General features: G+C 40.0%; 1 protein-coding gene across 1 annotated transcript in view; it reads left to right on the forward strand.

Moving 5' to 3' along the window:
- Positions 1–15,213, forward strand: part of SVEP1 (sushi, von Willebrand factor type A, EGF and pentraxin domain containing 1) — a 598,519-nt gene that overhangs the window by 458,249 nt on the left and 125,057 nt on the right. Inside the window, exons 33-39 of the mRNA XM_063914219.1 lie at positions 1,181–1,357; positions 2,046–2,130; positions 2,734–2,925; positions 3,447–3,614; positions 4,989–5,661; positions 9,420–12,202; positions 14,151–14,367. Of these exons, the coding sequence (XP_063770289.1) occupies positions 1,181–1,357; positions 2,046–2,130; positions 2,734–2,925; positions 3,447–3,614; positions 4,989–5,661; positions 9,420–12,202; positions 14,151–14,367 (4,295 nt within the window). The remainder of the gene's footprint in view (positions 1–1,180; positions 1,358–2,045; positions 2,131–2,733; positions 2,926–3,446; positions 3,615–4,988; positions 5,662–9,419; positions 12,203–14,150; positions 14,368–15,213) is intronic.

Below are 15,213 nucleotides of genomic sequence, written 5' to 3' on the forward strand. Positions count from 1 at the left end.
TGGTCTTATGTATTAATTGTCATTGCACTGCTGCAATTTTCTACAGACTACATCATAAATTCCCTCTCCTGCAAGAATGTCTCCATAGGTGTAAAGTGATTTATGCTTTTCAGAGTTTCGTACATAGGAGGTCAGATCGTAGCCCCCATTGATTAGATCGTAGCCCCCATTGACTATAATGGGGACTGCTATCTGCACTGATAATTAGCCTTATGCTGAAGACTTAGGAGGACATTTACTAAGCAGTGATAAGAGCAGAGAAGTGAGCCAGTGGAGAAGTTGCCCATGACAACCAATCAGCACTGAAGTAACATCTATAATTTGCATACTATAAAATGATACAGAGCTGCTGATTGGTTGATGGGGCAACTTCTCACTGGCTCACTTCTCCGCTCTTATCACTGCTTAGTAAATATCCCCCTTAAACTCCTTTTCCACTAGCTAAATTTACCCGTGTTTTTGCATGGGGGCGCGCATCAGCACGGGTTTTTAGTAAGTGGAAATGGCTTAACACGGGTTGAGTGACCCTGGAATCTTACCCGGGTAGCTACCTGGGTTGAACACGGTAATGACCCGGGTATTGTGCAGTGGAAACGATCATTACCCGTGTTTCAGTACTGAGTAACGAGTGACATCAATATGCTTTTACAGAGCAAACCCGAGTTAAGTGGAAACAGATCCGACCTGGGAATAACCCGTGTCGAAGTGCAGTGGAAACAGCGGGGTTGACATGGGTTGTAGCCAGGTTAAACATCCTGGATCGGTCCCGGTAATCAGGTGGAAAAGGGGTATTATTTGAAAACTCCTGCACTAGGCTGTTAGTACATATCGATGATACATAAAATTATCATGTTATGAAAATTGCCTTCATAAAATGGCCTCTAGATCATAGATTTTATGGCAACTAGACAGATAGTTAGGGATAGTCTTATATGGGGAGGAGCTCTGGCCAGAGGTGGTCTCTGCCCCATTGGGAGGTAGGAGGGCACTGATTGATAGGAGGCATTCCTAACGGTTTATCAAAAATACCCTGTTTGCTTGTAGAAATCTGTGTTTGGTAATATGAGAAAATGACAATTTTAGTATTTAAGTTAACAGCCGTATTTGCAGTACATTTACAGGCCTGTTTTGTCTCATTGTTATGCTTAGTTTTAACTGTATTCAGATATTTTTATTGTAGAACCAGTGAAATGTAATGATCCGGGTGAGTTGAAACATGGCAATTATTCTGGGGACCAGTTTGATGTTGGAAGTGAACTGACTTTTACATGCAGTGGAGGTTATGACTTGATTGGAAGAGTGAGGTTGACTTGTTTAGAATCTGGTGACTGGGATGCTGCAACGCCATACTGCCAAGGTATTATTATTATTATTATTATTGTTACTATTATTATTTACTTATAGTGTATAACACCAGTATACTCACCTCTTGGCAACAAACACTACAGTAAAACAAGTCTCTGTATTAACAGATACACAAGTGAAAATGTCCTGCTTGCAGGTTATATTATAGGTAACTAACAGTTTTAAAAGTGATATTTTTAGAGTTTTTATTCTGTTTCACTATCACTGCGGCCTTTCTGCTTCTATATTATTGTCCTTTCTGTAATATGACTCCTATAATATATACACAGTGTTTATATTCTTTGTGTTTTGTTTTATGTTTCCAGAAAATTTTTATTTTTATCACTGGAATTGTAATTCAGACTGTATTTTTCTGTTCTCAGAATTCAGACATATTTTGAATGTTGAAATTAGCATTCCGTCCAGCTCTGAATTAAGAATACAATACCTGGGCAGACAATTTTTGTGAAATAAAATCACATCTCACATTTTTATACTGCTGCATCATAACTGGAGATAATCACTTGTCTGTTGTGATGACTCTTGAGTTATGACCCTTATTAGTTCAGGTTATTATGCATATACAGTAAAAGTAATTGTAAGTATTTTCCTAATTGAGAGGGCCTGTTCAAATTCTTCAGTCCGTATTTTCTTTCTTTTTAAGCAGTTTAAGTTTTTATATCTTTGATACTCTTTTAAAGCTGTGTCCTGTGACAAAGCACCAGTTCCTGAACATGGCAGCATTGTGGGATCTAATTTTACATATGGGAAAACCGTTATATTCAGGTAAAATTCTGTTTTATTATTTTAATTCTATTTCCAAACATATACAGTATCTTCATTCTATGTTCTCATACTAAACAGAATGGGTGTTTGCTCCATATTTATCCAGAGAATACAAATTCTAATGCTGGAGTTTGTCCATACATAAGACAAACTTGTCTTTCATCAAAAGCACCACACAACAGGTGTAATGTCCAGTATGACTATACCTGGGGCCGCTTTACTGGTGGCCGGGGTCCCGGCGGTCATCATCCTGACGCTGGAATCCCGATCACAGAATGCCAGTGTGGGGGGGGGGGAGGAGGTGCGAGTGGAACGAAGCCCTTTGCGGGCTCAGTGGCGAGCAGCACTCTCTACAGGTTCTAGTCCCACTCTATGGGTGGCGTGCACACCCACTAGACAGCATGCGGACTGTCGATATTGTGAGTGGGCAGGATGCAGGGGGAGGTTATGTGACCTTCGGTCACATAACTACATCCCCCTGTATGTGGCCAAAGTGGCCGACAGGTGCTCAGTCCCTCCAAGACTTTATATATTGACATCTAACAGCTAATAAGTGTATTAACCATGTAGTTTAATAATGTGGTATGCTTTCTCTTATACTAGATGCAGTGAGGGGTATACATTAGTTGGTAATGAAGAAACTGTGTGCCTTGCTGATGGTTCCTGGAGTCACACAGCCCCATCATGTGACTCAGTCACATGCTACAAACCAAAGGACATAGCTAATGGAAATTTTACATTCAGTGGCCTTACATTCAAGTCATCAGCATCCTATTCATGTGACACAGGATACAGGTAATGTATAAAAATTCAAGAGGTACAATGGGGCAGATGTATTAAGCCTGGAGAAGGGATAAAGCAGTGATAAGTGCAAGGTGATAACGCACCAGCCAATCATTACAGATTTTAAATATGACACTTAGGAGCTGATTGGGTGGTGCGTTATCACCTTGCATTTATCACTGCTTTATCCCTTCTTTATCCCTTCTCCAGGCTTATTACATCTGCGATCTGCCCCAATGTACTGTAAATATTGCATATTTCTGTCTCTGTGTGTTCTACTTATTTTTGATCTTTACTTCTGAACTTCTGACTTTACAACTTTTCTAGTTGTTTATGAATAACTAAATTAATTCATTAATTCATAGAATTCTGAAAATTAATAAATATGAATAAAAAAAATTACATATTTTTTATGAAGCCGTTGTTTAAAATGTACTAATAATGTATTTTTGTGCCCTTAAAATGAGCTTCATCTGGCTGCTATTTTATTGCTAATGATTGTTTGTGATTTGATTAACAACATTTTTTCTTAGCTTGCAGGGTCCATCAACTTTGACATGCGAAGCCTCTGGTAACTGGAGCAGTGATGCCCCATCCTGTACAATTGTGTCCTGTGGTCCTCCCCCTATTGTTAGAGATGCCATCTCAAAGGGGAAGGACTTCACCTATGGAAATGCAGTAACATATGCTTGTAAAGAAGGGTATGTTATGGCGACACGTTGCAATATTGGGCCACTTTGCTGCATTTGTGGTTGAATTAATATACATAGATAATTTTCATTGCTCTGATTAATACAGATATATCCATTCTCATTGCGGATGCAACTATTGGCACCTGTGATTAGCCTGCTGTGGCAAGTGTCCACCTACTGTATATATGCATGTGTGAATAATCGCACCCGCAGCTTATAGGGAATACATTAGCTAATTGCAGGTGCGAATAGTCACACCCAGCCGCAGCTTCCGCTGTACGTGCTTATGCAGCGCTGGATAGATGAGAATGGCTACATCTATACTTTGGACCTGTGGACACAGGCAGATTATAAATGAAGATGATAGTGGAAGAAGGTGTTATATTATGTTTAGAAGAAACTGAGATATTTACAGTTAAAGACAAATTATTAGAATTTAAGAATTGGACATAGCATTTTTATCCAAAAATATACCAGTAAATAGACTACAACGTGTAAAATAGCATTGTTAGTATGATCCCTGGGTCATAACAACTTAATCCATTACAAAAAACATTTTTTTTTCCGAAAATTGTTACAAAACGCCTTCATCTACTCGCCTCTTCAATTATACAGTCAAGTCAGATTTGCTGCCTATTACATTTACAAAGCTGCACCCATTGTAGCCTCTATTGTGGCAATCAATTAGAAAAACATTGCGTTTATATGTAAAATTCAACAGTTATCTTTTTAAAGTCACCTGTGATTGTATTGTACTGCAGTATAAAGCAGATAAATGGGATTTTACAGCAGGATTCAATCAGCCATGGGCTGCACATTTTCCAGGCCACTTGTTGAAAGTGATTGCAAGCAGCAATCATCCATAGCACCGCTACAGCTCAAGTTGCATCCGCCCCTTAATCACTGTACTTGGAGGGCACAGTGGGAATGGGAAAATGGTTGTTAAATCTATCTTCTTGTTATGGAAGCAGATTTCAGCCTTCTTACACCTCACTAATATGCAATACACTTGTTGCCATCTAGCATTGTAAACATGCATTAGACATAAACACAGGCAAAGGGTACACATTCCCACTTGTGGCTGGAATACATGGTGTGCAAGCCCCCCCCCCCCCCTCCCCCGACTCATGGCACCACCCTCCCCACCCCCCTCTCATGCACCGTGACGTTCCAGGGCTGCTTCATGGCCCCAGTCCATCCATGGCAGGTGGACTTAAGTGACCAAATCAGCAATCCTTGATGATATGACCAAACAATAAGTCTAGAACATTGGTAATTTAGCAGGAAAATACATTGTAGAAAATTAGGCAGGAAATTTTCGACTTAGAAATCTTCTTTGTTCCTACAATAACATAATCTATAATACTTTTTATTTTTTTACAGATACACATTAGTTGGCCCAGAAATTATAAGCTGTTTATCTAGTGGAAAGTGGAGCGACAACATTCCACAATGTATGGTTGTCTCATGCGATGAACCTCCAAATGTTGATCATGCAACCTCACACAGTGCTCATCGACTCTATGGAGACACTACATATTATTATTGCGATGATGGGTATAGTATGGTTGGTAATATTAAAATGCTGTGTAATGCTCAAGGAAAGTGGATACCACCCAATGGCATGGAAATTCCTCACTGCATAGCTGATTTTTGTGAGAAGCCCTCATCTGTTGCTTATGGGATCCTTGAATCCATAACCAAAGCAAAATTTGTTTCTGGAACAACCGTCAGCTTTAAATGTATGGAAGGTTTTGTACTAAACACATCAGCCAAAATTGAATGCATGCGAGGTGGACAATGGAGCCCATCACCTTCATCTATCCAATGTATACCAGTCCGCTGTGGAGAACCTCCTGGTACCAAAAATGGCTATATCAGTGGAAAAAACTATAGCTTTGATGCCGTGGTAGCTTACAGTTGTAATAAAGGCTACTACATACACGGGGAAAAGAAACGGACATGCCAAGCATCTGGAGAATGGAGTGGCCAATTGCCAACATGTCAGCCAGTGTCCTGTGGCCAACCACCGGAACTCCAAAATGGGGTTGTAGAGGTGTGTGTGTTCACTTCTTTTCTTGTCCATTAAGTTTATTTTGTTCTGTTTATATTAGTAAACTTTAGCTGATATATTGATTTTTCTGCTGAAAAGTAATTAATAGACCACATATTTCATACTCATGTGTCCACATAAAACTATCCTCCACTCATGCCAGATAGCCTTGGTTAGTTTGCCACGGACTTTGCACCTTATCCATGTTAAAACACTTATCCTAAGTACTTAGGGGATTATTCAGTACGGATTGCAGATTCTTCTCAAAAGCATAATCTGCAGTCCCTTCTATAGCATGCCGAGGTCGCCCAGCATGCTAATTGGCAGGCCGAGCACTGTGATTGTAGACAATTGCGATAGCATCACTCATGCAGAAATTAGGGATGCCCCCTTGCAGCTAGGCTGCAAATTCAGGTGAGCAGACGCCATATTTTACATCTGAGTGGCTGCATGTGACGTCACGCAGCCAAAAACGTAGCTGACCCGGCCCCATTTTCCCCTCGCCGCCGCCTGCAACAGTCCGTCGCCCGCCCAACGAACACCTCTTCCTGTCAATCAGGCAGAAGCGTTCGCACCCATTGTGAACTGATCACATTCAACAGATATGCACGTGCAGGACTGGACCTGCACATGCGCATTTGCAGTATGGAGGGTAAATTGCCTGAATAACCCCTTTAGTACACTATAAAACTTGAATAAAAAGTAGTACAATAAAAAAAGTAAATCTGTGTAAAAAAGGCAAAAGACAGGTCCAATACAAATGATATCTACAATATATCATTATGCTTAATTCTTTACTTTATACCGATTACTTGTTACAAAAATGCTAATCCTAAATACCTAGTACACTATAAGCAAAGTAAGATGCAAAATTAAAGAAAAAGTATAAAAATCAAGGAAAAAAGGTACACAGTGTAAAAATTACAAAAGATAGGTGACCTACACCTTGCATCGGTATGCTTTTTATACGACTTTATATACGACTTTATATACCAATTATTTTGTAATCCTAACTACCTAGTACACTAGGGGGGGATTCAATTAGCAGCTGTAAATTTTTTACACAAAAAATTGTCTTTTTTGCAATTTTTTTGCCCAAGGGTTTTTGGCCATTGTTTCAATCAATGCCTGTTTTTTTGTTTTTTGAAAACTTTTACCCATTTCCATGTGAAAAACATAGAAACTGGGATAAGTTAACGAATACTTGTGTTTTTGCGATCGCGGCCAAGAAAAACGGCACTTATTGCAGAAGTTGGTTCAACTTCTCCCGTGCAGGTGAAACAAAATCCCCTTTAATGCCAGGCATTGGCATACAGTATATTGAATTACCCCCGGGATCAATTAGCCATGGTCATTTACCACGGCCTATTGAATTCCCCTTTGTATGCGTACAAAGAAGCAAAATTGAGGAAAATGTAGCACAATAGAGGAAAATGATGCCACTTGGGAATTACTACTTATGGGTCACGTCAGCATCGCATGCTATATGACGTAAAAAAGGATATATGTATGATGTCACATCGGTAAATGAAAATACATTTCATGAACAATTGACAAAGGGGATAATTCAATAAGGATAGCAAATTCTGCTAATTAGCAGAATTTGCTATCCTTTTGGTCATAGTAACACAGTAACATAGTAATTGAGGTTGAAAAGAGGCAAAATGCCCATCGCGTTCAACCTGTTTATTGAATTAAGTTGAGTTGATTAGTTAACAACTACAATCACGTTACACCCGGATTAACAACTTCAATAATTTAAATGTTGTAACCTTGGATATCCTTTTCAATAAGAAATTCATCCAATCCCCTTTTAAATGCATTTATAGTGTCCACCATTACCTCTTTCCCTGGCAAGGAATTCCGAATCCTTATTGCCCTAACAGTGAAGAACCCTTTCCTCCGTTGTGTGCGGAATTTTCTCTCCTCCAGCCTCAGCGAGAGCCTGCGTGTCCTAAACAGAGTTCTTTTAATAAATAATTCCTCTGATAACTCTTTGTAGTGCCCCTTTACATATTTGAAAACATTAATAATGTCTCCTCTTAGACGCCTCTTTTCCAGCGTATGCATGTTCAACCTAGTAAGCCTTTCCTCGTAATCCCGTCCCTCAAGCCCTTTAATCAATTTAGTAGCTCGCCTTTGAACCCTCTCTAGTTCACAGATATCTTTTTTATACAGTGGTTCCCAAAATTGAACACAATATTCCAGGTGTGGATGTACCAATGATTTGTACAGCGACAGAATTACATCCCTTCGTCTCTTGTCTCAATTCTCCGTTGTATGCACGCTAACACCTTACTTGCCTTCTTTACTGCGCTTTGAAATTGTATACAGTTATTAAGTTTATTATCAATGAGTACCCCCAAATCCTTTTCCAAAACTGTTACCCCCTAGACTTTCCCCATTTAATATGTAGGATACAAGTTTGTTTTTAGTCCCAAAATGCATAACCTTGCATTTTTCTATATTGAACCTCATTCTCAATTTAGACGCCCATATTTCAAGTTTATATAAGTCATTCTGTAGAGACTCCACATCTATTTCTGAATTAATTACCCTACACAGTTTAGTATCATCTGCAAAGATTGACACTGTGCTTACCAGGCCTATTTCTAGGTCATTGATAAATATGTTGAACAGTAGTGGCCCGAGTATGGACCCCTGTGGTAATCCGCTGACTACTGGTGTCCAGCTTGAGGGCTTCCCGTTGACCACTACTCGTTGTACCCTTTTTTCCAGCCAGTTACTTATCCATGTACAAACAGTATTTCCTAGGCCAAACTCCTTTAATTTCATGATCAGTCTCCTGTGAGGAACTGTATCGAAGGCTTTTGCAAAATCTAAGTAGACCACATCCACTGCTTTTCCTTGATCGCATGCTGGGGGCCATCCATCGCTGGGCAAGGCTGCCCAATATGCTGATCGGCGCCTCCCCCCCTTCTACAAGCAGAAATTGCGATTGCCTCACAATTTCTGCTTGCCAACAGAAACTAAAGACGACTCCTGCCGGCGCAGCTTAACTGCGGCCGCAGGAGACCCGGCGCCACTTTACCCGTCACTGCGGCTGACCACGCCACCAACATGCCTCCATTCATCCGCTCACCGTTCGCCCCGCCCCCGCAACGCTCCGTCTCCTCCCTGGAAATAGAGCGTTGCCGCCCCCTCCCCCCGCCCCGTGACCGCATATGCCTGATTGACAGGCAGAGGCAATCGCTTTTTCTGTGCCCCCTCCCCACAGAAAGTGCGGGCGCATGTGCAGGACAGACGCTGCGCATGCGCCCGTGGGGCCATCATAAAAAATCTGGTTGGATCGCGATTTGCAATCCAACCTGAATTAGCCCCAATATCCATTTTCCTAGAAAACTAGAAAGGGGATTTTTTTATTCTTTTATTTCTAGTCTTATAGTTTTTTTACTTTCTGGCAGCTAGAGATAAATTGAGAACTTTAATGATATTTTCATGTGATGCAATTTTATCCATAAAGCCAGAGAAGTGGATTTAATTCAGAAATCAGTATGAGGCAGCAAGCTAGGCATACCTCCGAAAATGATTGAAGTGAGAAAAAAAAATGATTGCAAGTCAAATGTTGTATTTTTTCTTAACACTATCCAAAATAAACAAATAAATCATTTCTAGGATAGTAAGAAAATTTAGGTAAAACCCAGGTGAAAATTGTAGTATGTTTTGTCATGTACTAAGTTTTACTATTCAAAGTAAATTAATTTTCATAAAATGTTAATAGACATCTTTTTTTTCTGCAGAACATAACTGGATTTGTATTGGAAGATGAGGTAACTTATTCCTGCAAACCTGGGTATAAACTAGTTGGCAGTAACAAAAGAGTGTGTCAAGCTAGCAAACAGTGGTACAGTGAGTCCCCACCATTGTGTGTTCTACTAAGTTGTGAGAAGCCGCCACCTATAAAACATGGTTCCGTTAAAGGGGCAACTATTGATGTTGGCTCAAAGCTTGAATTTGTATGTGATGAGGGCTATGAACTCATAGGGGATAAAAGCTGGACTTGTCAAAAAAGTGGAAAATGGGACAAAAAAAATGTACCTACCTGTGTACCATCAAAATGTGAAGAACCACCACTGGTAGAGAACCAGTTGGTCCTAAAAGAAATAACCAATGAAATAGGTGTTGTAAAATTTTCATGCAGAGACGGCTATATCTTGCAGGGCTCCTCTGTACTACGTTGCTTGCCGTCACAACACTGGAATGATTCTTTCCCATTATGCAAACTTGTTCTTTGCCCTAAACCTCCAGATATCGATTATGGAGACCCAAAATCAGTGCCTTCTCTTCATTTTGGAAGTACAATTCAATACTCTTGTATGGATGGTTTTCTACTCAGAGGGCCATCTGAAATAACATGCAATGCAGAAGGTGAATGGAGTCCTGACATTCCAAGTTGTGTTCCAGTTGAGTGTCCTCAACCAGATGAAATTCTTAATGGAATTGTTGATGTACAAGGACTTGCATATCTCAGCACAGTTCTTTACACTTGCAAGCCCGGGTTTGAACTATTGGGAAATTCTACGTTAATTTGTGGAGCAGATGGTCTCTGGCTTGGTGGATTACCAATATGCAAACCTATTAAATGCCCTGCAACTAAAGAAATTCAAAATGGTAGAAGTTCTTCGCAGAGTCTTCATTATGGACAAACTGTAACATATTCTTGTAAGAAAGGATTCAGACTGGAAGGACAGAGTGTTCTTACATGCATGGAAACAGGAGATTGGGATACCGATACCCCAACCTGTAAGGAAATAGCCTGTGATCCCCCGCAGGCTATTGACAATGGATTTGTTGAAGGAGCTGATTATAGATATGGTGCTATGATAATTTACAGTTGTATGCCAGGATTTCAGTTGACTGGACCCGCCATACAAACTTGTGAAGATTCAGGTTGGTCCAGCTCTACTCCTATCTGTGTACACACAGATTGTGGTCTCCCACCGCATATTGACTTTGGTCAGTATACTAGATACGATGAGAACATGGTGCATGGTGATTTAAAAAATGAAATGTATGATGCTCCTGGCACTACTCAACCTCCAAACACTCTAAAAAGTTTTCACAATGTTAATTATTCACCTAAAGATAGTAATGAAGTATCAGATTTTTTATATGGAACATCTATTTTATATACATGTTATTATGGCTATGAACTTATTGGCACACCAATTTTATCTTGCCAGGAAGATGGCACTTGGAATGGGAGTGCCCCTGTCTGTTCACCTATTGAATGCAGCACACCTGTAGCTCCTGAAAATGGCTTTATAAATGACACTGATAATTCACTTGATAGCACCATTTATTATAAATGCAAGCCAGGATTTGAGCCTGTTGGTTCAGAAAAAAGCACCTGCTTATCTAACAAAACATGGAGTAGTGCAAAGCCACAATGTGTGCTTATATTCTGCAAGCCGCCCAACACAATTCTAAATGGATACATAGAAGCCTTGAATTATGTATATATGAGTGTCATACATTACAAGTGTGAGTTGGGGTATAAAATCTATGGCTCAAGCAAAAGAACTTGTCAAGAAAATAAACAATGGGATGGAGAAGAACCTATCTGTATCCCTGTGTCTTGTGGACTACCCCCAGCCTTGATAAATGGCCTTATCAGAGGAACTGAATACAGTTATGGAGAACATGTTGAGTATGAGTGCCATGAAGGTTTCATGCTTAATGGTGACAAGAACAGGACCTGTCTTCAGAATGGACAATGGAGTGGAACGATGCCATCATGCTCAGAAATCATATGTGAAAAGCCTCATATTATAGATAATGGGGAAACCTTAGGAACAGAATACAGCGTTGGAAAACAAATACTTTATAAATGTAACCAAGGATATAAACTGGAAGGGGCCCCAAAGCTCACATGTCAGATAGATGGGATATGGGATGTTAAAGCTCCACAATGTGAACCAATAGATTGTGGTCCTCCAGAAGATATTTCTCATGGTTTTCTTAACAGCTCAGGCTTCAGTTACAATGAATATGTACATTATGCTTGTTTCCCTGGATATGAAATACATGGAAGTATATCACGACAGTGTTTACCCAATGGTTTATGGAGTGGAAGCCCACCCACTTGCCTACCTTGTAAATGTACGAAACCAGCCATTCAAAATGCAGTGGTAATTGGGGAAGATTTAAGCTGTGGGCAATCAGTCAAAATAATATGTGATGATGGTTTCAAGCTGCTTGGACAATCCGAACTCAGCTGTCAGTCTGCTGGAAAGTGGAACTCAGGTTTTCCTTATTGTGGAAAGGTATCTTGTGGCCCTCCACCAGTAATTGCCAATGCATATGTTAATGGAAGTAGTTCAACATCTGAGAATGCCATCATATACAACTGTGCCACTGGCTATGTTATGCAAGGAAGATCAGAGCTTGTGTGTACCGTAGAAGGGGAGTGGAGTAAACCCTACCCTAACTGTGAGTTACTTTCCTGCGGACTCCCACCAATCATACCCAACACTGTTTCATCTGGTATTTCCTATACCTATGGAAGCATCATTGAATACCGGTAAGAATAGTTTTGCAAGTTTATTTTTTATAAAAGTTATTGCTAAAATGCTTTCACTAGAAAACACACTGTAATGAGCAACACATTTAGTAATGTATCACAGTATCTGCAGAAAACAAGGAATCTGATATTTAATGTGCACTGGTATTAGGGGACAGGGGGCTGTGGTATAAATGATAGACAGTGTCTAGTTAGACAGTCAATAGATAGACACCATATGTTAGACAGACATTAGGTCGACAGGGTCAAAAGGTCGACATGAAAAAGGTAGACAGTACAAAAGGTCAACAGGATCAAAAGGTCGACAGGGTCAAAAGGTCGACATGAAAATGGTCGACATGAAAATGGTAGACACCATGTTTTTTGCATTTTTGTGGTTTGTGTGGATAGTTTTGTCATCTGGGACCCCCATTTGTAGAAAGGCATACCCTCGCTGGGATCGCTTCGCTCGCCACGCTTCGGGCTCGGTGGCTCGCTGCGCTCGCCACAAGGTTTATATCCAACTCTATGCCGACATGGATAGAGAAGGTATGAAATAGTCCAAAAACATGCTAAATGTAAAAAAAAAAAATTCTTTTTTTTGTCAACCATTTCCATGTCGACCTTTTGACCCTGTCGACCTTATGTACTGTCTACCCTTTTCATGTCGACCTTTTGACCCTGTCGACCTTTTGACCCTGTCGACCTAATGTCTAACATATGGTGTCTATCTATTGACTGTCTAACTAGACACTGTCTATCTATCAACCGGATACTGGGACAGGGCTGCTGTAAAGCCATTACTATTTCTTCTACTTTCCCTAACTTCTCATCTGTAGATGCCATAACATTTCATCTCTCTAATATATATGACATAGCAAAGGTATTTTAAAGACAGCAATGACTGAGGACCTGCAATGCCTCTATATGTGTGCAAGTACACCACTTGTTTATCATGCGCTTCTCAAGGAGCATGCTAGCTTCACTGTTCTTGCAGCTGTTCCTTAGATTTGTGGGTTTACATATACACCTGAATACACGCCACTTCAATTTCCAACACTTTTTGAATGGGCTTTTATGAATGCCCAGAAATTAATATAATTATATATATTACCTGATTTTTGTCTTCTGAGTTACTGTAATAATCAAGTCGTTTCAATGGGAGAAAAAGTCTGTGTGCCGTCTCGTAATGCAAGAAACACCCTTATAAGCTCTCTCCACATTTTTATCTCATTTCAATAATGCCTTATAGCAAAATGTTCTTCATGTGCTTAATCCACAGGTTCTCAAACTCGGTCCTCAGGACCCCACACGGTTCATGTTTTCCAGGTCACCTGTAGATTTTTAAAATGTGACAGTTGGTGATACACAGTGCAGCTGCTGGGTTACTTGGAAAACATGAACTGTGTGGGGTCCTGAGGACCGAGTTTGAGAACCACTGGCCTAATCTATACTCCAGTCAAATCACCATCACACTTCTCTTCCCATTAACCATGGCAAACTTTTGCACTTTCACAAATGCCATCTAGCTCTGCAAATCCATAATGTAAAAATAAGCTTAAGACTTGGAGAGTGATAAAGCGGAGAGAGATAAAATATCGGCCAATTAGGAGTTGATTGTCTCCACTTTATCACTCTCCAAGTCTTAGTACATCTCCCATCTCCTGAGTTGTGATAACAGTGGGATATGTTTCTCTGTACTAATTGGGTGAGATTTATCAAAGATTCTAAAGAGGTCAGGTGTAGGTATGGCCCATAGAAACCAATCAGAATCTAGCTGTCACTTCTAGTATTGTTAGTAAAATGATAGCTAGATACTAATTGGTCCCTATGTGCAATACTTCCACTTAGAACATCTGATAAGTCTTCTCTTAAGCTTACATTTATTTATCCTCATCGCACTAATTTTGTTAGGTATATTTAAAACTATATCCATTCCTGAGAAATCCTATGAAAATGTATTTTACAGGTGCCAAGATGGCTATGTAATGGGCTTAGACATGATGACAAAAAGTTGTCTGGAGGATGGATCTTGGTCAACTGAGGACATTTCCTGTGTCCCTAGAAAATGTACATTGCAGGCTAATACAATAAAAATGAAGGCAGATTATGATATTAATAAAACCGTAACAGTAGTGTGCAAAACTGGATATACATTATCAGGACCAAGTACTTCAACTTGTATGGTAAATATATACTGTATGTGCATATATTTTACAGCTTTCCTGTTGAAATTAATAGAAAATAGACAGTATATTTTAGTAAATAAATCTGTACAAAATACATATCGTTTTAAGAACATCATATGATTATTATTTTTCACTACAATAGTGCATGATACTTTTAAATATTACATTTGTATATAGGGTCTAATTGATGTTTGTACACAATGGGCGATTATCACACAACGGAGCAATTATCGTCAGACTGTGCATGTGCGAAAATCGCAGTGCGCATATGCGAAGGTACCACTGCGTTCATGCTCGCAATGAGGATTTATGGAGATTGACAGGAAGTGACCATTTGGGGGTGTTAACGGGGAGTGGTTGGGAAAATACAGGCGTATCATGACCATTTCCAGGGCGTGTATCTGCTGATGGCTGCAAGCTCATACATGCTATAACATCGGAGTCGCTACTGCTGTGTCCCATCTGCATAGCCATAGGCCTATCCTTAACCTTAATGTTCCTAATTTTTGCGTACAGGTTGCGAATGTGAATGCAACTGTAAATGAGTTTGCGATAGCTGCAGTGGGCATCTGTTTTTATTTCAGGGCAGCAGCTTTACTTGCTAACTAGCAGTTGCGCAGCTTAGAAAATTTCAATTAGCATTTGCATATAAACATGAATTAGGCCCATAGTTCCTTCATCACTTCAGTTTTCAGATTTGAAAACCTTAGAGCATATTAGTCATTTAAGCCCCGATCCCAGTGATAAATCATATAAAATGTAGCTGATTCAGCCAAGTAGAGCTGGATTAATGGCGGGGCGGTCGTCCCAGGGCCCCCACCCACTGTCCTCACAACTGCAAAA

This window comes from Pseudophryne corroboree, chromosome 1 (assembly GCF_028390025.1).
Source record: "Pseudophryne corroboree isolate aPseCor3 chromosome 1, aPseCor3.hap2, whole genome shotgun sequence".
NCBI classification, from domain to species: domain Eukaryota; kingdom Metazoa; phylum Chordata; class Amphibia; order Anura; family Myobatrachidae; genus Pseudophryne; species Pseudophryne corroboree.